General features: G+C 55.5%; 1 protein-coding gene across 6 annotated transcripts in view; it reads left to right on the forward strand.

Annotated features, from left to right (window-relative positions):
* The window catches only part of ARHGAP35 (Rho GTPase activating protein 35), a 115,175-nt gene extending 94,334 nt beyond the window's left edge, over positions 1–20,841 (forward strand). Inside the window, exons 4-8 of one of the 6 annotated variants that reach the window (XR_008200924.1) lie at positions 7,079–7,156; positions 8,660–8,791; positions 15,330–15,435; positions 16,026–19,360; positions 19,962–20,841. Coding sequence is in view for 1 of the 6 variants with exons in the window: in XM_052656978.1 (XP_052512938.1) it covers positions 7,079–7,156; positions 8,660–8,791; positions 15,330–15,435; positions 16,026–16,383 (674 nt within the window). In the remaining 5 variants the exon portion in view is untranslated. Of the gene's footprint in view, positions 1–7,078; positions 7,157–8,659; positions 8,792–15,329; positions 15,436–16,025 lie in introns of all 6 variants that reach the window. The other 5 variants (XR_008200926.1, XR_008200923.1, XR_008200925.1 and 2 more) reach the window with 5 other exon arrangements.
* The last annotated feature ends 84 nt before the right edge of the window (positions 20,842–20,925 follow it).

Raw genomic sequence — 20,925 nt, forward strand, 5'->3', positions numbered from 1 at the left:
GCAGGGGGCCTCGTGGGGCCGCCTCACTGTGATCAGTAGCAGAACTTCAGGAGGAGGAGAGCGCGGACTCTGTCCACTGGCTGCCGTCGGTCAGAGAGAGGCAGCGTCTCTTCCCTGGCTCTCCCTGCTCCTCCGGCTGACAGAGGAGAACGCTGAGGGGTGTGAGGGAGGAGACGAATGCGCCTGAGTGAACAAGGGAGGAACAGGAATGAACCCGGCATTTCCAGGGTGAAGCCAACACGTGATATTTAAAGGATAAGGGAATAGGGAGTTAACGTGGGAGGGAGGAGCCCAGCACTTAACGCACAGTCAGCCGAGAGGCAGCCAGCGCAGAGCTGACGCCCACCACACAGCCCGCTCTCCGGCCTTGGGCCTGGCCGCTCTGAGCTGCTACCTGCTCTCTGTAAACGGGATAAAACCAATGCTGTTTGCCTCAGAGAATTACTGGGTGGATTCACCGTGATGATTCTAGTGAAGAGCTGAAGAAAGAGCCTGGCGCATAGTAAGCCCTCAGCAAAAGTTAACTGTTATTGTTTTATTATCATCATCATTATTTCAGTGTGCCAGCCATTTGTATTACTTGCTCTTCATACCTGTAATCCGAGCATGCACAACATCTCAGTTCGGTTCAGTTCAGCCGCTCAGTCGTGTCCAACTGCGACCCCATGAATCGCAGCACACCAGGCCTCCCTGTCCATCACCATCTCCCGGAGTTCGCTCAGACTCAGTCCATCGAGTCCGTGATGCCACCCAGCCATCTGATCCTCTGTCGTCCCCTTCTCCTCCTGCCCCCAATCCCTCCCAGCATCAGGGTCTTTTCCAATGAGTCAACTCTTCCTATGAGGTGGCCAAAGTACTGGAGTTTCAGCTTTAGCATCAGTCCTTCCAGTGAACACCCAGGACTGGTCTCCTTTAGAATGGACTGGTTGGATCTCCTTGCAGTCCAAGGGATTCTGAAGAGTCTTCTCCAACACCACAGTTCAAAAGCATCGATTCTTCGGCGCTCAGCTTTCTTCACAGTCCAACTCTCACATCCATACATGACCACTGGAAAAACCACAGCCTTGACTAGACGGACATTTGTTGCCAAAGTAATGTCTCTGCTTTTCAATATGCTATCTAGGTTGGTCATAACTTTTCTTCCAAGGAGTAAGCGTCTTTTAATTTCATGGCTGCAGTCACCATCTGCAGTGATTTTGGAGCCCCAAAAAATAAAGTCTGACACTGTTTCCACTGTTTCCCCATCTATTTGCCATGAAGCATAGTCATTCGTAAACAGCCCCGTTTTTGATGAGGAACCCGAGGCTTAGAGAGGTCGAACGGTTTTTCCCAGTTGCCCAGCAGCTGTGAAAGAGCCAGGATCAAAACTGAGATCATATGCGTAGAGACTGCTACACAGAAGGAAGTAAACCAGAAAGACAAAAACAAATATCGTGTATTTATGCGTATATTGAGTCTAGAAAAATGGTACAGATGAACCTATTTGCACAGTGGAAACAGAGACACAGATGTAAAGAACAGGGGCATGGACACCACGGGGAGGAGAGACTGGGGTGAACTGGGAGATCGGGACTGACGTGGGCAACCACTGTGTATAAAATAGATGATCAATAAAAAGTACTAGATATTGAAACTTCAACTAAAAATCTTAATTTCTCTACTAAAAAAAACAATTATATAGTGAAATTATGTGTAACTTTGTGCTATTAAAAAAATTCTATTTAAATATTTAAAGGAAAAATACTTCAGGTAAAAAAGAAGCCAGTGCATGTTTTATTATTGTCTGCCGACTGGCCTGTTTTGACTGGGTCCTTAGAGCAGGCCATGCCTACAGACAGGTGGTGCTGTTGCAGCTTGTTAAAAGGTAAAGAAAAAAAAAGGCAGGCGTTCTGCAGTGGGCCTTACATAAGTTATCTTATTTGTTCCTTGCGGTAGTCTCCAAAGGTGAAGTTAATCCACCATAGACTCAAGGGAGCAGAAGTTAAGAGTCGGCGTCCGGGATCCCCCTGATGGCACAAGTCAGGTGTCCTCCACTTGCCAGCTTGCTTTTCCACTTAGGTCGTTAGGACCATTGCTCCTCCCTTAGCACTGTGCCAAGACTTCATTACACTCACCTGTGCGGTGCAGAGGAGGCAATGGAGGCATAGTCACCCAGGGTCTCACCGCTAATAAGTGGCTTCCAACCTAGATGCTCAGCCTCACCCCAGCCCTTTCACCCTCCATCGTGGTGGGGGTGCTGCAGTGGGGGCCTCGAAAGGAGATAGGCTGTAGAGATGCTGTTGGCAGTTGACCCAGAGTGGGGGCTCCTTACTCTGGTTAGAGAGGTCAGCCCTCTTCAAGACAGTTTGGACTTGATGCTCGAGAGGGGTTCCTTTCTCTCCCTGAGCTCTCAGCAGCCCTCTGGCCTTGAAACTTAGCCTGCCCAAGGCTTACCTCTTGGACACGTGAAAGAAAAGGAGAATGGTCTATTAGCCGCATTTCCTTAAAAGTCGACTTGTCCTCTAGTAGTTAAAGCCTGTCTGCTGTGGGGTATTTTAGAGCATTGGCAACACCGATTAATTTTTTTTTTTTTTTTAAGGACTAAAGTGCTGAGTTTTATTTCTAAATATAGAAAGTGAAAAATAAACAAGTCAGAGTTTGTCTTGGAGGAAGTATTGATTTGTTGCTAGAAAGGAAATTCAGGAGGAACTGAGTCCTGGGGTGTGTGAGCAGGGCTGAAAGCCTGGCTGAGGGAGTATGGCAAGACTTGAGGCCCAGAGCGCCGGTGCTGAGCAGAAGTACTTGGAATGAAGAGTTGTTTGCCCGTTTCAGAAAACGGGACACATACCAGAGCAGAAGGTGGAGTCTCCCCGCCATCTCCAAGCTCTTGCGAGTCCCTTGTCCACTCTGCTGGAGCTCCTAGTGTGCCACGTGCCGCAGGCACCTCAGCCACCGGGACGGGGCGGTCAGGAGTAAAAGAGGCCAGGTCTTAGCCTGTGGGGAACGCTTCATGGCTGCCGCTGGTGCGTCCTCTAGAAGGTTGTGTGGCATCACCGACTCGGACATGAGTTTGTGTAGGATCCAGGAGTTGGTGATGGACAGGGAAGCCTGGCGTGCAGCAGTCCACAGGGTCACAAAGAGTTGGACACGACTGAGCGACTGAGCGGAACTAGCCTTTTGTCGGTGAGATGCTTTTGAGGAGGACCACAGCTTGCAGCTCTGTGAAGGAGCTCACCTGCCAGACTGGGTGCTCAGTAAATACTGAAAGAGAAAAATAAGGCCTCTTTGCTGTTTTTCTCTTTACTTTTTTAACATTCTTTTGAAAACTCACACATGGCCATAGTTTAAATGTGTAAAAACCTTGCTTACGAATAAAAGGCACTAATTTTAATACTTTTTGGAAATGCTTCATTCCTAGTCTCTGGTATTTACTTTTCCTTGTTCTCCCCCCCAAATATTCTTGAATCATAGAATTTTTTAAGAGTCGGGGGGACTTGGAGACCTGTCCCGTCTTCTAGAGCAACAGGGGTCCTCAGAGCACGAGTCCCTGGCCAGCAGCAGCAGCATCACCTGGGAACATGTCAGCAGTGCAGATTCTTGGGTCCTGCCCCCAACCAACAGAACCCGAAACCCTGGAGGTGCAGCCGCCTTGTAATCCAGATTATAGCGAGCCCTGATTCTGCTGCATGCTCCAGTTTGAAAGTGCGTGATTTAAAACACCACAGTAAAAGAACTCAGGCTCCAGAAGCAGGTGGGCTTCAGACGGTAGTTCGCTGGCTTTCTGACCTTGCAAGTATTACTTTACCTCTCAGCCTCTCCATTGCCATCTGTAAAATGAGGTTAGTAGTGATCTCTCTGAAGGGGACGTTGTGAGAACCCGTGTAGAAGTGCCTGGTAAGGACTCGGCATCATGCGCCTCACATATAGTAAGCACTGAGTAAATGGTTGGTCACTGCTGACTGCCTTCTTAGACCAGGTATTAATCTTTCTAAAAAGAAAAGTAGCATCCCAAACAGATGGCTGTCCAATGAGGGAGTTCAGAAGCTCTGGCCCTTCATAATGAGTGACAGCTGTAGCTAAGACTGTGCTCTGAGAGACTATTTGCCTTCCTGTCATTCCCATTCGTAGCTCTGTTCTCTAGAGTCATTAGAACAAAACTGTTCTTCCTAGAAATTGTTAGATTTTTGAAGACCGCAACCTTGGCGGTTCCGAACTTTCTCTTGTTTTGTTCACACAAGATTAAAAGATTCCCAAAGAAACCAGTGGAGCTCAGTTAAAAAAGAAGAAGAAGAAAGAAGCAGGGCCTGTTCCCGAGATCCTGGGTCTTTGGAGATGCCTGGTATATAGAGATGCCTCAGAGCTTACGGCTGAAGCTTTCTCAGTTGGACCTCTGGCCGTGGGCCAGGCCTGTGACAAGGCGGCACTGCTCTCTGCCGGCAGGCGTGAGCCAGAGCCAGCCCTGGAGCGTTTCTGGGTGCACGCTGCTCGGGGTCCAGCGTCTCCATGTGGGGGTCTGCTCCAGGCCCCAGCCCTTCTCCCGCTCTGGCCTTGGGCTCCTTGGACCTGCCTCACTCTGCCCAGCCTCCAGGTTCTCACCCGTGTCACTTGCCCTCTGTTTCACTGGCAGTTGGCCACCTGCCCTAAGGTTTCTGTTTTTATTTTATTGATGTCTAATGAATAGCTGCGAACAACTGTTCTGGCCAAGCAAATGATACCTTTCCTCAATTAGGCCATGTTGTATAGGTCGGTGGCAGAATTGCTGTTTTAAAGTGGGGTTTCGTAACAGAAGCGTGCATCCAGATTACAGGAGATACTGAGGTGATGATGAGCTGGTGCTGAGGGGCTGGCCTTGCGCTTTCAGATGGTCTCCAGATAGCTCATTTGCTGTGTGTTTTCAGCCCTGTGATACCGGGCAGGTGGCCATTAGGAGACAGTGCCGAGGATTCCTGTGCGGAGGCTGCCAGAGATTGTAAGTGGACTGAGGCTGTCAGAATCTTGTCGCTGCCGTTCAGAGAGCCCCTCTCCACGCTGGGGCGCAGGCACTGTGGACATGTCCGTGAGGACTTTTGAGGCTCCCGTGTTTGTACTGTTGTTTTCTTTGTGTTCGAGAGGGGCTGATATTCAGATAAAGGGAAAAGTATAGTGATTTCTTGTCAACCTAGAGGGCGAGATTTGGATCTGTTGACACATACCCAGGGCTTGTCAAAATGTGGATAATTTCAGGTTGAAGCCTGTGATGTGTGTTACCTGAGATGTGCAACAGGTAGAAAGTTTAAGTATCTGAGAATAGTGTAGAAAAGTCACCGAGGAAAGAGAATTACTGTAGAATTACTAACTGTGGATGGTGAGCAGGGGCCATGCTGACCTCTGACTTCTGGAGGGCATGGACCATCTCAAAAGCTGCCCAGAATACTGAGGGCCTGTGGACTTCACAGAGATGTGGTGTTTCTCCGGGGGTGGGGGCAGAGGCGGCTGTGGTCTGGACGCCAGCCTGATGGGGGTTAAACGGCAAGCCCCTTCTGAATAGTGTGGGGGCCCTGGACTGAGACCATGCTGCAGCCTCTTAGCAGCTGTGCAGTTTAGGCCAAGGACTTCCCCTTTCCGAACCCCACTTCCCTCATCTGTGTTCTCTCTTCATCCAGTGGCTCCCACAATAAAGGGCTGAGGATTCGATGGTGCCATCATTAAATGAGTGGTGGCTGAGGAGAGCATGTAGCCAGTGCACAGCATGGCGACCACGCGGAAATGTTGTCTCCCAGAGGGAGGCATGCAGTGATGGGGCTTCTTGGTAGCAAGTTGCTGCACGGTAGGGTGTCCTTGAGGCCGGTCTGTTAATGCCCTTGTCTTTGGGGTGAAAGGGCCCATGTGCAGTTGACAGCTTTTAGGCCAAGGAATGATGACTTTTGTTTCGATGATCTTCAGAGTTCACCTGCCGCCAATCTGACTGACTGCTTTCGTCTCGCCCAGCGGGTGTCTCTCTGGCGGCGTCAGTTACGGCGATGACTGTGAGGCCGGGTCCGCTCTGCACTGCCTGCGCTGCCTGCTGGCGTGCAGCCCTGGCTCTAGGGCGCTTCCACAGTGCCCCGCCAGCTTGTCAGGGTCGCTCGAAACCATGAGCTCCAGCCAGGACCCCAGGCTGGTTTGACCATTGTCCTTTAGACCACGGTCTCTGGGGTGCAGAGTGGACTTTCCTTCCTGGAGAGAGGGAGAGCCAAGCTGACCAGCAGCGCCTGGCGTCCACTGCAAAGTGCACAGTGCTTCCTGTGCGGAGGGGCGGAGCGAGGCCGCTCTCCCTTGGAACTTTATCGCCTCCTACATTGTTACGTAGTTGAATTTTACTGGTCTTTTTTTTTTTCTCTTACCTAACACTGTACACCAAGTAAGTTCCAGAAGGAACAGGAAAACTCACTCTAAATAACCATAAAAAGAAATGAAGACATAAAGAAGCAGATTGGTCTTGAAAACCTAACATTTTTTAATTATGTACGTCAAAGAAAATTCAGTACACAAAATTAGGAGACAGATAATGAAAGGGAAATGTAAAGCTATATAACATTAACATAGTTCCTTAATATTATAAGTGCAAAATGAGGAGAACCACTCTGTTTGAAAATGATCAAAAACATGAATAGAAAATTCACAAAGTAAGAAATACACACTGGACTTCGGGAAAAACCTAAAGGATTAACAGTAGATGATTTTTAAGTTGTTGTATACTGTGTTATCTTTAAAATTATGTTATAAAAGAATATTTAATGGTTAGGTTCACAATATAGTTTGTAAGTGAAAAGGGTGGGTTAAAACATAGTATTATCTCTATTTTATTAAAATTAAAATTACAAGGTATATATCAAAATGTGGACAGATGTTACCTTTGTCTGATGTGTTTCTATATTATTTTAGTTTTTACAAAAAACAAATATTTGTAAACTTCAAAGTGAGAAGGAAAAAGGGCAGGAGTGAGCTGAGGCACCGAGGCAAGACGAGTGCCCTCACCCCAGGGGGGCCTCCGGACCCCCCGCTTCTCCCCTCAAGCCCGTCTCCCTCCTGCTCTGCTCTCCACTTCCTGCTCCTAAGGCTCACGCCTGTCTCTCCCCAGGGCTGAGCACTGAAGGCATCTACCGGGTCAGCGGGAACAAGTCAGAGATGGAGAGTCTGCAGAGACAGTTTGACCAAGGTAAGGCCACAGCCACTCAAGGCAGACACCACTGCCGATGGAGCCCCCTGGGGTGCTCCTGCCACCCAGCCCCAGAGCCAAGGGTGCTGGCTGGGTGGCTGAGGAGGAGAGAGTGTTTGGCTCCTGTCAGCAAACAGAAGCATCTGCCCCGCAAACCTGCTTCAGCCAGGCTGCTCCCCTCTCCACCATCCAGAGGCACCATTGCAGCCCCTAGCATGGGCCTCATTCACTGAGACCCAGGCCTCGCTTCCCTCAGGCTGGGCCATGCAGAGGTCATGGCGGGCACATGACTCAAGGTTGGGTTGAGATGACAGTCCTGTGTTGGCAGCGCCTCTCCACCGTAACTGCCCTCCTCACAGAGTCCTGCAGGAGAGAAACAAAGCACGGGGGAGCATCTTGTGATGTGCTGAGCCTTGGGCCCGGGGCTCCACAAGCTGAACGCTCTGCCTCCTAAGCTAGGTCAGATCTGAGAGGCCAAGGGCCACACGGCCACATCCGTTCCACCCTAACCCAGTTCAGTTAGGGCTGAACACACTGGGGTGAGAGGTCACACCCACCAGTGTCAGATGCAAAGGAGCCAAAGAGTAAAACTTGACAGATGCCACTGGCCAGAAAGGAAGGTAAGCAGAAGGTCAAAGTGGGGTCCGGCTTAGCATGTGACTGGGCCTCGGGAGAGCCAACCAGGCGGCCTGTGCAAGCCTGCAGGCCCAAGCCACTACCCAGTGTGTGGTGGGAGCAGACACTGCCCCTCACCCCCAGCACCCAGCTCCACAGTCTCCACTAGCTGGCAGCATGAAGGGAAACTTGTGAGTCTTGAAGGATCGGAAGCACAAGGTCAGGATGCGGGCAGAGCCACGCTAGGTTAGACACTTATGTATATGCCAGGATCTGCAACCCAGGGTATACTCCCAAGCGGAAACAGTCAAGATCTATCAGTAGATGATTTGTTACAAATCAGAAATGCAGTAAAGTATGGAAAGAAAAATTAGAGGCAGGAGTTGGTGGTATCATAAGCTAGATGGGACCAGCAAGAGGAAAGTGAGTCTGGTTGCCTGACCACCACAAGGAGCAGGGTGGAGACAGCAGTCAGAGTTGCTGGTGCCATTTCTGTAACCTTCCAGGAAAAGTGACACGGCCTTAGGGGGAAGCCTCCTCCTGTCTCCCCGAGTGGGGGTGTGAGGAAAGGCAGCAGCATGTCCAGGGCAGATGGGGGGGCTTCGGCCGCAGAATGGAGGCGCAGCTCCTCTGCTCAGAGGCTGATCTGGGCAGGATGCATGTCAGCGTGTCTGTGAGTCTCAGAACTTTTTTTTTTTTTTCGCAGCACCCAGGGGTGCCACCTTCTGTCCAGTCTGTGATGACCCTGAGTCCCTGCCCAGGCTCCCGGCCAGCCCCCAGCAGCACCCCTGGTTCTGCAAGTTTCTCTTGCTTGTTGGCAGCGCCAAGTGTTCCTTGCTTTGGCACAGCCTCGCTTGGCCTGGCCTCACTCTCCCAACTTCCTTTCAGATCACAACCTGGATTTGGCAGAGAAGGACTTCACGGTGAACACCGTGGCGGGGGCCATGAAGAGCTTTTTCTCAGAACTGCCAGACCCCCTGGTCCCGTACAATATGCAGATCGACCTGGTGGAGGCCCACAGTGAGTACCGGCAGCCCGCCTGGCTCGTGGGCCCCTGGTGGCGCCCCAGGCTGACTCTGCTGGGCAAATGGCGGGGCCGGGGGTGGGGGCTGGTGCAGCAACATGAGAACAGGTCCTGCCCTCAGAGCTGACGCTCTGGCTCTTGGAACTGAGACTGAAGGACACAGGAAAGAGAACTAGCAAGGTGACACCAGAGGGGCTCACAAATTAGACCCCGGCCTTGTCGACCAGAGGGGCTTCGTTCTGTCAGGAAAATTGCAGGCTGCCCCAGAGCTCCGTGGTTGAGAGCCTGGTTTTTATGCCAGACTTGGGGCAGAGCCTCGCTCCTTTGCTTGTTCACAGTGGAACCTTCCTGGCCCTGCGTGTCCTAGGTTGCCATCCCTGCTTGCATTTATGAAAGGATACTCGGAGAGGCCTGGAGGCGCGGCTGAGTCACGGACCTGTTCGGTGGAAGGCTGTGCTGGCCTCTCCCTCCTGACTCTGTCTCCTCCCAGCTCTCCTGAAAGGAAGTGCACGCGTGGTCTGGGCCAGAGAGCCTCTGGAGGGGCGGGGGCAGCTGCAGAGGAGCGCCTCTGCTTTCGTGGTCCTGCCCGCTCCAAGGACTCCCTTCTGTCCTGGCCTGCCTCTTCCTGGGGGCTCTCCCACGGTGGGAACCCTGCCCTTGGGCATCCGTCCCTGGACTTCATGTAGTGCTGCAGGGGGCCTGACCTCTCAAGAGTTTTTTCACGGACTGACAGTCCAGACTTTTTTAGCCAGAGGCAGCTGCTGCTGTGCAGCCGCAAGAGGGAGCTGTGTCCCTCAGACCCCAGGACCTTAGTCTTACCCTGCCGCTGTCCAACTCCAAAGACGGAGCTCTAAGCACACACGGTCTACTCACAAAGCTGATGGCGTGCACAAAAACTGAGGGGAGGCCACAGATTTGCAGGACTTCCAAGTCATGGGTTGTAGACTCTTGGCGGCTTTGGGAAATACAGGTGCTGATGGAAGCCCAGCCCTGAGCTGTGGGAGGGGTCCCCGTCAGAATCTGACTGCTGACAGGGCTGAGGGCCCCAGAGTCGCTGTGCTCTGATCTGCCTTTCCCGTGATGTTTGTTTCCACAGTCTCTTCGTAGTTTATGCACACCATTCTTAGCTGCTTGAAATGCTTCACAGCCATCATCTTACCCAGGCCCACAGGGATGGGGCAGACGGCCTGGCAGAACAGTCATGGTGTCTCCTGGCCTGCTCGCCGATCTGCCTGCTCAGGACAGGGGCTGGGTCTCCCAGATGAGTTAGGGCGTGGGGACAAGTGCCAGCTTCTGCCTTGGTCCTGCCTTCCAGAGATGGAGGTCCTCCCAGCACTCACTTCTCTAGCAGGCTCCAGGCTGGCTCAGATGTGAGATGCATGGGAGGCCTATGTCCAGAGCCAGCTTTCTTTGCCCCTCAGCCAAGCCTCCCTGGGCCGCAGGTAGGAAGAGGTGTGGGCCGGCACCCAGCTTGCCAGGAGCCTGGAGGTTGCCAGCAGCGTTTGTCTTGACTTGGCGCCATCTAGAGGCTCGTGGCATCCTAGCACCCCGCAGAAAGAATTCCATTGTTTGTGCGGGAATTGCTGACATGGCATCTTTTTGTTTTTGGAGGGTCACGGGGCAGGAGAGGAAGGTGTCACTGATGGGGAGTCAGCTGCCTTCCTCCAGCAGCTTCCGCCGGCATCCACTCTGCGGAAGGGAGCTGCTTGCCGCTCCTGCAGCCTGGAAGAGGGTGGAGATTTTCCGCTTCCTCTTCCCATTGTGTGCTTCCTGTACCCCACGCTCGTCAGCTGGGGCTCGGTTATCTTGAACCTGGTAGAGAGGAACGTCTCTCACTGACATGGCACCTCACAGCCGGAGCTGAGTGAGCAGTGGGGCTGTGTGTATAAGAGCGTAACACCAACCGGGCAGTGCTAGAGTTCGTGGTGAGGGACACGAGGGAACAAAGATTCTCAGCCCCCAGAGCAGCTCAGCTCAGCCTGGCTGGGTTTCCATGGCAACATCAACTTGACCAGCTCTTTCCACTTCCTACCTGAGCGCTGTCGTGTCCGGGTGCATTCAGGGCTGGAGATGGTTTCAGATCCTATCACAGCAAATATCAAGGTCACCATCAAATTGCTTTGTGCACTCCAGAATTTCACAGCAGTGTGAATATCGCTGAAATTGTGGCTACAAATGCAAGACTTTTGTAATTATTCACCAGCTATCTTCCTGCCACATACCAGATGCCATGTGGGAGATTGAGAAGTGACTGGCAGCCACAGCCCGCGCTGCCAGGGAGTGGCAAGCCGGGTGTGACCTTCTGTGCCAAGACGTTCTTCCTGCCTCCCCAGTGCTCATTTAAGTTCTCTGCCAGACGGCGAGAAGCAAGCCAAGTTGGAAGGGCAGAAAGCGCAGAGAGGAAGGAGGAAGGAATTGGGTCATAGTAGAAGAGATGGCCGCTGAGCGTGGCTTCAGAGAGGACCGAGAGTTCAGGAGGCAGCTAGAGGAGCCTTGAATTCTCCGTCTATCTCGCCTTCACAGTTCAGCCCAGCCTTCAAGAAACAGTATCATTTATTCCTGCCCCACAGTCTCTGCTTTTCGTCTCACGACCACTCCGACACCCCTGTCCCGTGTCTGGAATCCCTCTGGTCCAGCCAGTCCCCACGCCCCCTGTCCTCTGTGTCTTCTGTGCTGGCAGAGACCCTCGTGCTGACTCTGTCTCAGGCCAAGAGGCTCTGAGCTTAAGGGTCCTTGCCCTCCGGGCCTCATTATCCAGCATAACTGCTTGTGAGTTCTGTGTGCACATTATAGTCTATGGAGACCAGTATTCTTCAGCAACTGTCCAAGGGACAAGGGCTCTCTAGCAGCCAGTGGTTGGGACTCCATGCCTTCTCTGCCAGGGGCCCGGGGGTGATCCCTGTTCAGGGAACTAAGAGTCCACCAAGAAAAAAAAAGGGGAGGGTCACGATATATGATCCCAGAGGGCTCCGGATGCTGGCGTGTCATCTCACTGTTTCCAGCTGAGGGCTGGAGGTGCATAAACGCCTGCCTTGCATGGCCGCTGGACGGGTCAGCCTGGCTGCTCGCCGGCCGGTGCTCAGGTGCTGCCTTGGGATCATGCTGGTGCCAGGTCCTGCTTCTGCTCGCCTGTCCAGACAGCGGCTTGCGAGCCTGGGGCGCTCTCACCCCTAGTGTACGCCCAGCCCCGTGTGATGGGTCAGAGACCACTGGACAGGTTACTGGACAGGCAGGGTCACACCTCCAGAGAAGGGCACCCTGACGCTTCCATTCTGGGCCCAGCAGAGTGAAGGTTCGGCCTCAGAGTGGTTTGGTGCCGGGGGTGCCCGCGTGTGTCATGGGGTGGGGCTCAAGCCGGTGGTTTGCCTTCTTGATGGTGTGGATGTGCTGGGTGGCCAGAGTCCATCGGGGGTTTTCCTTGAGGACTGAGCTGAGATTCCAGCCGGGAGCCTGGCTGGCAGCCAGAGGTGGCAGTGGGGTGACACGGCCAGGGCGCCAACAGTGTCTGGGATTGGGCCCCCGACGCCAGTTCGTGCGACCTTGGACCTACTATTCTTATTCATTGGAGCCTAGGTTTATCTGTATACCTCGAAGGGTGTGGCCCCTGGCTCTGTCCTCCTCTTCCTCCTGAGTTATTGGGGCCTGGGTTCCACATTGCCTGGTCTCTGTCCAGACTTTGTCTTGATTCAGCTGGCCGCAGAACGCCTCTCCTGATGCCGTCTCAGTTGATATACACCTAATTTCAGAACTACGATGTGTTAGCTGAGGAGGCGTGAGCCCTGCAGAGCCCCTCACCCCTCTGGAAGAGGATTGTTGAGGTTGGCGAGGGCTCCGAGCCTGGGGGCAGGCAGCTGATCAGAGCAGGGATGCTGAACTTGGAGACGGAACTGGGTGCCCCCCTCCCCGTCACTAGCCCCGTGGCCTGGCTGTCACTTCTTGAGTGGGCTTTCTCAGGGTGGGGCACACCGGCGCCACCTCTCCTCGGCTGGGGCTGCCCAGAGAGCACCCGTGAAACATTGCCCCGCTGACATTCTGGCCCTCAGGCGACGTGCTGCTGGTGTTGGGGCTGCCGTGAAAAGACTGCCAGGTGGAGCCCACGGTGGGTCCCCGGCACTGCTGGGCTTTGCTTGCACGCGGGAAGCAAGTCAGGACAGGTCAGAAGGCCGTCCTTGAGGGAGCCATGTTCCGCGGGGCAGACACAGGGCCTGGCCCTGCACTGGGAAGCCCCTCATTGCTCCCCTTGCCGTCCTCCCTGTCTCCTGCCAGGGTCTCAGTGCTCCCCGGCTCTCAGAGCACCTGCCCCGCGCGGCCAGAAGGGAGAGCAAGACGGTCTGTCTCCCTCCACGCTCCCAGGGTGCGTGGCCATCTGGGTCCTGCTGAGGCACTGTGCCAGGAGGTGGAGGGAGGCTGGCATGCCTGAGGGTGGTCCTCGAATCCGAGCAGGTGTTGTAATCTCCACTCCCCCTCGCCCCCCGCGAGGAAGAGAGAGAAGGGGCGGCTGTCCTGTTGCCCAGTGGTTAGGAAGGAGAGGGGACATCCTGGGCAGGCAGTGACACTGTCAGCCCCGTTTCCTGCTCCCAGCCGGAAGGACGGGTGAGGCCGGGCCCTTACATGCAGGTGCTGCTGCTCAAGTGCTTGACCAGAACAAACACAGCTGTGTGCTTGTCGTGCAGGCACCTAGGAGAGGCCCGTGCCAAGCTTGCGTCTGGAAGAGGGCACAGTCGGTTCATGAAGTGAGACTCCACGCCACGCGCACGCTTCTCGTGTTCTCCGGGACAGTTCTTCATCCCCCCAGCCCTGCTCCCACCCTGAGCAGTTTACTTCTTTCCTTTTTATTGAAACTTAACAGTGAAGGGTTTTGAAACTCAAGGCCAGACAAAAAAAGTGCGCCCCTGACGTTGAGCCCTTAAAACAAATCTTGGGTTCAGAGAAGTGACGCTGATGATGGCAGCGCATAGTTAGTTCCCGTGGGTCTAGGTCACCAAAGCACTGTTTCATCAAGCCACACTCTCGAGTCTGAACGTTTGTTGGTTTCCTGCTGCCGGTGGCTGTCCTGGCCGTCTTTGCAGCCCCCTCTCCCCCTGGTCCCTGAGTCTCAGCCTGGCTCCCAGGTGCTAAGTGTGCATCTGGCTGTGAGCACTGCATTTCAGGGTGTGGTGTCGCCAAGTGAAGGCAGCACTGTCCTGAGCCTCTTAGAGATGAGACGGCCACTCAGAGTCATGTCCCCGAAGCCTCACAGCTGGCTGGTGTCACAGATAGGACCCAGACAGCATGACCCTTCCTCCCACTGCTCCCGCCACCGTTGATGTTCCATCTGTCCTTCTCAGTCTAGTTTGAGGCTCCTCATACCCACTTGCCTAGACAGTGACCCTCTGGGGCAGGTCACTTTCCACTGGAGTCCTTAACTAGGAGGCCACAGGCTTCCTGAAGAACACATGGGTTTGGAGAGTCTGGGAAGCTCCAGGAATGTAGGCAGACCTGTACACGGTTTATCTGTGGAAGAGGATCCGGAGTGTTCATCCACCCACAGGAGCCTGTGCCCCAAAGTAGTTAGGTGCCACTGTATTTGTTAATGAACGCCTTGTCCCCCCACCCACCTGCACCATCTCTTCACAGGGTCCTCCTGTGATCTTCACAAGCCCTGGGGTCCTAGAGATAAGCCTCAGCTCCGACAAGTGGCCGTACTCAGATCTCGACCCGGTCAGCCTCAGACCATTCTCGTCTTGCTAGCCCAGGCCGACTCTCACCTCCAGGGCAGGCCAGGTCCACTCAAGAAGGGGCTGCCAGGACCCCAGGAAGCGCAGTGGTCCCCACCCAGACTCTGCAGCCATTTGGGCAGGGTCTGATTCCCAGACCAAAAGCCTGATTGCTGCCACCTCCCTGAGCCTCAGATTCGTTATCCTGGAAGTGAGGTGATCCCAGCCTCCTACGATTGTTAGGACTTGGCCGAAGCAGGCCTGGCTTGAATGATGCATTTCATTTGGGCTAGCTTTTCCCTGTCTCAGGACACTAGGGGACACGTAGTCCTTTTGATGAACTCTGTAAGAATTCCCTACCGTTTCCACCAGCTCTTCCAAAGGGCAGATGCACGGAGGGTCCCTGACTCTAGGGAAGGACAGAGCCTTGGTCTCGTGATCCCCCCCTCCCGAGACTGTTGGCGCGGGTAGGCGGTGGCGCCCACCCGTCTGCTCAGGAGGCAGCAGGCGCTATGCATCGGGATGCCCGTCTCCAGGGGCAACCAGATGAGCAAAGAATGGTGCCCTTCATGGAAGAGTCTCTGGATGGTGGGGGCCAGGAAGCTCTGGGTGTACAGTGCCCCTCTTCAGGAGCAGGGGCCTGGGGCACGGAGGTGGGCCTGGCCCTGGCCCCACGCCACTGCCAGGTGTGCCTGCCCGGGGCACGGCTTGTGGGGTGAGGATGGGGTTGGGCTGCCTTCAGAGCAGGCAGCATGGCCCTTCCCCCCACTGCCCAGGACCAGTAGCTAATCTGAGCCCCAGGCCCACCCGCCTTGATCTTGGTTTTCTCTGTCCTCAGAAATCAATGACCGGGAGCAGAAGTTGCACGCCCTTAAGGAGGTACTCAAGAAGTTTCCAAAAGAGAATCATGAAGTGTTCAAGTACGTCATCTCTCACCTGAACAGGTACGTTGCAGGGCTTGCTGTTTGTCTTCCCCTCCTTGGAAACCCTCCAGTTAGGGCCAGTGGGCTGCGGGAGGAAGCTGAGCGGGGCTCTGTCCTCAGCTCGTCGGGTGCCGGCTCCTCCTTCTCAGGCTCTGTCCTGCTTCCGTCTGAGAGAGGCCTGCTCGGCCCCCAGCCCCACCGAAGAAGCTCGCTCTCCAGGACCCATGCTCCCTGACGGCTGTGACCACGTGCTGCACCCAGACAGGCGTCCTGTGGGAAAGAGCGGACGGGAGCCAGGGAAGCCCGTGCAGGGAGCTGCAGCCCTGCCCGCCGTTACTCCCACGCAGCAGGGTTGCTCTCCAGCCAGACCTGTTCCTCTCCCGACAGAGTGGTGTTCCATGAACGCTGCTATGGGACACACACGCTGCCTTTCTGCACAGCCAGAGCAGTGCCCCCCACTTCGGGGGCCTCAGAGGACGGGCCCAGGGGGCTCGGGCCTCTTCAGTTCTCAGCTTGCAGGGCAGGGGTGGGGGCAGGAGAGCAGCCGGGGGGACGGTGACCGTGAGCACAGGGGGCTGGAGCTCTGACCTCGAGCCTGGTGTCACCCGCAGAGTCAGCCACAACAACAAGGTGAACCTCATGACCAGCGAGAACCTGTCCATCTGCTTCTGGCCCACCCTGATGAGGCCGGACTTCAGCACCATGGACGCCCTCACGGCCACGCGCACCTACCAGACAATCATCGAGCTCTTCATCCAGCAGTGCCCCTTCTTCTTCCACAACCGGCCCATCAGCGAGCCCCCTGGTGCCACGCCCAGCTCCCCCTCTGCCCTGGCCTCCACCGTGCCCTTCCTCACCTCCACGCCCATCACAAGTCAGCCGTCGCCGCCCCAGTCGCCTCCGCCCACCCCCCAGTCCCCAATGCAGCCGCTGCTCCCCTCCCAACTTCAAGCCGAACACACGCTGTGAGCCCCTGAGGCCTCGGGCTGAAGGAGACAAGGTCTTCTCTCTTGACGGGGTGGCACTGGGCCTTGAACAGAACCAGGCCTGCTGGGGTGGGGCGGGGAGGGTCCCCTCTCCTCTCGCCTTCTCCAGCCCGCAGCACTAGCAGCCGCCAACAGAAGGCGCAGGCTGGGCCGGCCGCTGCCCTGAGCCCAGCACTGCAGACCTGGGGTTGGCTGCAGGCCGTGGCGGGAGCCCTGCTCTGTGGCATGGACCCTTTTGCGGACTGAACGAGGCAGGCAGGGGCCCTTCACACCCTCACTGCTCCCTGGACCCCTCCCCACCATCTGTGCACACCAGCCTCAGGGCCGCCGCCCACTGGGCAGAGCCTGGCGTCGGCCGGGAGGAGGAGATCCTGAGGTCCGACTGCCCCAGGGCAGGGCCAGCAGCCCCTCACGAGGACACGTCCCTCTGCTGCGCCCGGCACTCCCCACCCTTGGCGGGTGCAGCCTGCCCGGCAGCCTCCTTGGGAACATGTAGGCCAGCTCTGCCACCCTAAGGTACAGTCCCGTCTGAGGGCGTTGGCCCAGCAGGTCAGGACAGAGGAGGCCAGCTCTTTCTGGACCAGGGAGCATGGGCGCATCCGCCCCCATGCACCCCGCCCCACTTCACAGGCTTTGGGGATCCATTCCCTTTAAAACAAAGGAACACTGGAAGAAAAATGGAGAGACATCCCTCCCCCAATAATTCTTAAAAAGGAAGAAAACTACAGACCTCAAGATGAAGCTCTCGCCCCAGCTCTGCCGAGAGGCACGCAAGTGGAGGGCGACCCGTCTTGGTGACAGCGAGACCGGGGTGCCCGGGTGGCAGCCTGAGGGCCTGTTGGGGCCCCACTTAGGTCCTGGCACTAGGCCCCTCCCCCGCCCCAGGTGTATGGCTCGAGCCCCTTGGCAGAAAGAGCTGGGGGCCTGCGGGGGACACTGCCCCTCGTGCGCAGGGAGGGAGTGGGGTGGCGGGAGGTGCCCGCAGGCACGTGGGGATTGGTTCCGTGTATTTGGTGTTGAAGTAGAATCATTTTCCTCCTGGGCCAGCAGGGCTGTCCGTGGGAAGTGGGCTGTGTCAGGGGACTCCGAGGGTGTGACGGTTGCTGGTGTGTGCAGGGCCGGCCTTCCTGCTCCCCGGCCATCAGTGCCCAGAGGAGCTGCCGGTACAGAGGCGGTCAGTCAGGACGGGGCGGCGTGCCTGCCCGTCACCATTCTCCACGGGCTTCCCCACCCTTCCTGGCCTTTCCACTGGCCTCTGGGAGAAGCTTCCTCATCGTGCCCCCCTTTGCCCCACCCCACCCCCAAACAGCGACCCTGCTAAGGCTGCTACAGATACGGCTGCCCCCATCCCGTGGCTGGGCCATGCCTCCGCAGTGGAGAAGCCACTAAGGTACCCTGGGCGTGGGGGCGTGGGGTGGAGGCCCGCCTGCCGCACAGTCCTCCGGGGCTCTCTTTGCACTTTAAGAAGCAGCACCGGTGGTATGTTCGAGGCCGCTGACAAAGTGAGAGACGCCTCAGACAGTCTCGGCCACCCCTAGCCCCAGACGCTTCCCGCTGGCTGTTGGAGGGCGGGCCAGGCCCTGTGCCCACCGACTCTTCCTCTGGATAAGCTGGATGTCGCACTGTCTCTAGTTCTTGTACAGCAAAATAAGGTGCTTGGAAAAACTACATGTCCCCTGCACGTTTTACCGCCTCCTTAAGGACACAAGTCAGAAAACCTAAGGTACATGAACGTCTTACTGTCAGATGCCGGATCTCTTCTGGCAGATCTGTGTCTGATGCTTTATCAGTTGGGGCTTGGCTGGAGGGGGACATTGCTTAGTTTTGACTTGAGGTCGGCAGACTCCTGCTTCTCTAGCCCTGCAGCTGCCCCAGTGCTGAGTCCCAGGCAGGTATGCACATGACTCCATTGACTAATCAGCCTTTTTCTAGGTCATGCTCGCTTATTCCCAGGCAGCCCTTCAAGGTATTGGGTGGGGGTGGAAAGGAAGCCTGGAAAGTGGCCTGGGAACACTGTCCCATGTGTCAGCTAAAGCAGAAGCTTGCTTCCCTCCCACCTCTGTTGGCACCCTGGACCACGCTGCCACCTGCACCCTTGGCTCTGCACCAGGAACTTCACAAGCCCCCAACTGTCCTGCCTTCCCACGCCACCCCCTCCCTGAGACCGCAGTTCTCTTAAGTGGTAGGTGACTTCTGGAAGAAGAAAGGGCACAGTAAGGGTGGAAACCTGTGCTTTGCACCCTTAACCCTTGTGGGAGTAGCGGAGACCAGGCTTCCGCGGCTCCACGGGGTCGCTGCCGGTCCCACAGCGCCCCCTGCTAGCCAGCCCGACAGCTGCAGGGGCCCCTCAGGCCTGCACCCAGAATCCTTCCAGGGCTTTAACCGCAGGTGGGGACTGGTGGCTCGTTCCCCAGAGAGCCACAGTTGGACAGGAAGTTCCAGGGGTTCCTCTCTATTTCCTTTGCTAATTCTTCTCATTTTCTGCTTCTCAGGCTGGCTTGGGCTTGGAGGACATTTCTCGATCGTTCCGAGTTGGCATTCCCACCGTCAGCAGTGCTAGTTAGGGGGCAGAGAGTGTTGGTATTTGGACCAAATGGGCACTCAGAGGGGGACCCATGAAGGAGAGTGGGTGTGTGCGGGGGCAGGCCAACCTTAACTGGAACTCTGCCCACCCCACCCATTTATCTAGTGTGCTAAGCTCTAGAAAGTTCTTCCGCAGGTCATTCTCATGCGAGTGGCACCACAACTCTAGGAATTAAGGGCGGCGAGGATGTTACTAGCCTTGGCCCAACTGGGAAAGCCTTGCGATGGAGACACGGGGCTTGTGAAATAGTGGGGCGCCCGGAAGCTCTTCCCCGTCCAGGTCCCCGAAGGTGCAGACCCCGAGGCCAGAAGTAGACAGCCCTGGCTGTGTCAGGCTGGCTCTGGAGGAAGGCTTCACGGAAGGAAGTGGTCCACGGGTAGGGCCGTGGTTTGCAAGTTCGCCTCAGTCCTTGGCTGTGTTGCATGTGGTTATCACAGTGCATTTGTCCCTGCATTCGGTCAAGTTCTTCCCAACACTTGACCTTCCAAGGAGGAATGCTAAAATGCTGTTCCCCAGCTTTCCTCCAGGCTGAACGCGTGCTGCAGGTGCGGTTCTTCTAGCAGGCTGTATCTTGGTCAGGGTGGGCAGAGGGTGACCTCCTCGGAGCAGCACGCTGGCCAGAAGGGGCTGGAGAGCTCGCCTCCACTCGTCCCTGTGCCTCAGTTTCCTGTGGAGGGGGCGGCCCTGGCGGGCTGCCTGCCCCCAGGCCGGGAGGTCAAGCCAGTTCCCTGCAGCACTTGTGATCCGAGCTCCTCTCCACCCTCACCCTCCCCCGTCCCCTCCTACAAGGAGATCCACACTGCTTGGGGGCTGTCTCAGGTGGCGGCTCTGTCCTGCTCGGCCAGTGGCTGCCTTCCCAGGAGGAGGAGGCTCCAGGGACTTGGGCTAGCCGCTGGGGACAGCCACGGCGCTCACCCCCAGGGCCTCCAGTTCCCGCAGACGGTGGACGGAGGTCTTGCCCTCCTGTTGCTTGGCAGGTTCAAGCCGCCCATTCATGCTTAGGTGAAAGGACGACTGAGTCGTGTGTGCTGGAAACCTGGGCCACATGTGGTGATGCTACGGCAGAAGGCCTGGGGCCAGGAGGGGCCTGCACCAAGGCCCTGTCAGCTCCTCCCGGGACCGTCTTCCCACCGGCTGTTGACTGCAGACTCCTCGAGGCTCCAAGGTGACTGCCCGCGCCTCCTGCCCAAGAGCCTGCCTCGGCCAGCTCCAACAGCAGTGATGTTACACCTCAGTGTAGTCGAGACAGGGCGTAAATTATTGTTTGCATTAAGAAGAATCATGTTCCCTGTGTACATTTTTAAAAAAAAAAAGTCTGAATTGTATGGGAATAAAACTTGTTTGAAAATTTGGAATAGTGCTGCTGCCAGCTTATTTTTCTGGTACTTGTATTTTCACATGTTAAATGATCTTTATATATGTTGGATTAACATATTTTGAGTTTCCTGAGGGTGGGGAGGGGAACATTAATGGTATTAAAATGTGTTAGTAGTCTGGCTGTGTGCCCAAAATTCTGTTTCGCAGCAAAAGTGGAGAACTGTATGTAAAGAAAGTATAACAATTATTTCTTTGTATTTTAGGGGCTTTAACCAGGACATCCTCTAGTTGGCGTTAGGAATGTTTGCTTAATTTGCAGACTTTTTTTTTTTAACACATTGTGGGTTTTTTGAGGCTCCAACCTGATTAGTGCATGGTCAGCCATCAGCAGAGGCTGAGCATCTCTGACTGAGGTGTTCTCCGTCTGGCTTTGTTTTTTAAAATCATGTATTTGCTACAAAGTATTGTACTTGTCTCAATGGGAATGGTGTACAAAACTGAAAAGGCCTTACGTGATATGTATCATAGTTAATAAATCAATCTTGTAAAAAACCAAACCTGAGAGAGAGATGAAGGCGGCCCCTCCCCGGCCCCTGGGCGCGCACCCACCGGGCAGGCCCCGTG

Source organism: Budorcas taxicolor, chromosome 18, assembly GCF_023091745.1.
Source record: "Budorcas taxicolor isolate Tak-1 chromosome 18, Takin1.1, whole genome shotgun sequence".
NCBI lineage: Eukaryota > Metazoa > Chordata > Mammalia > Artiodactyla > Bovidae > Budorcas > Budorcas taxicolor.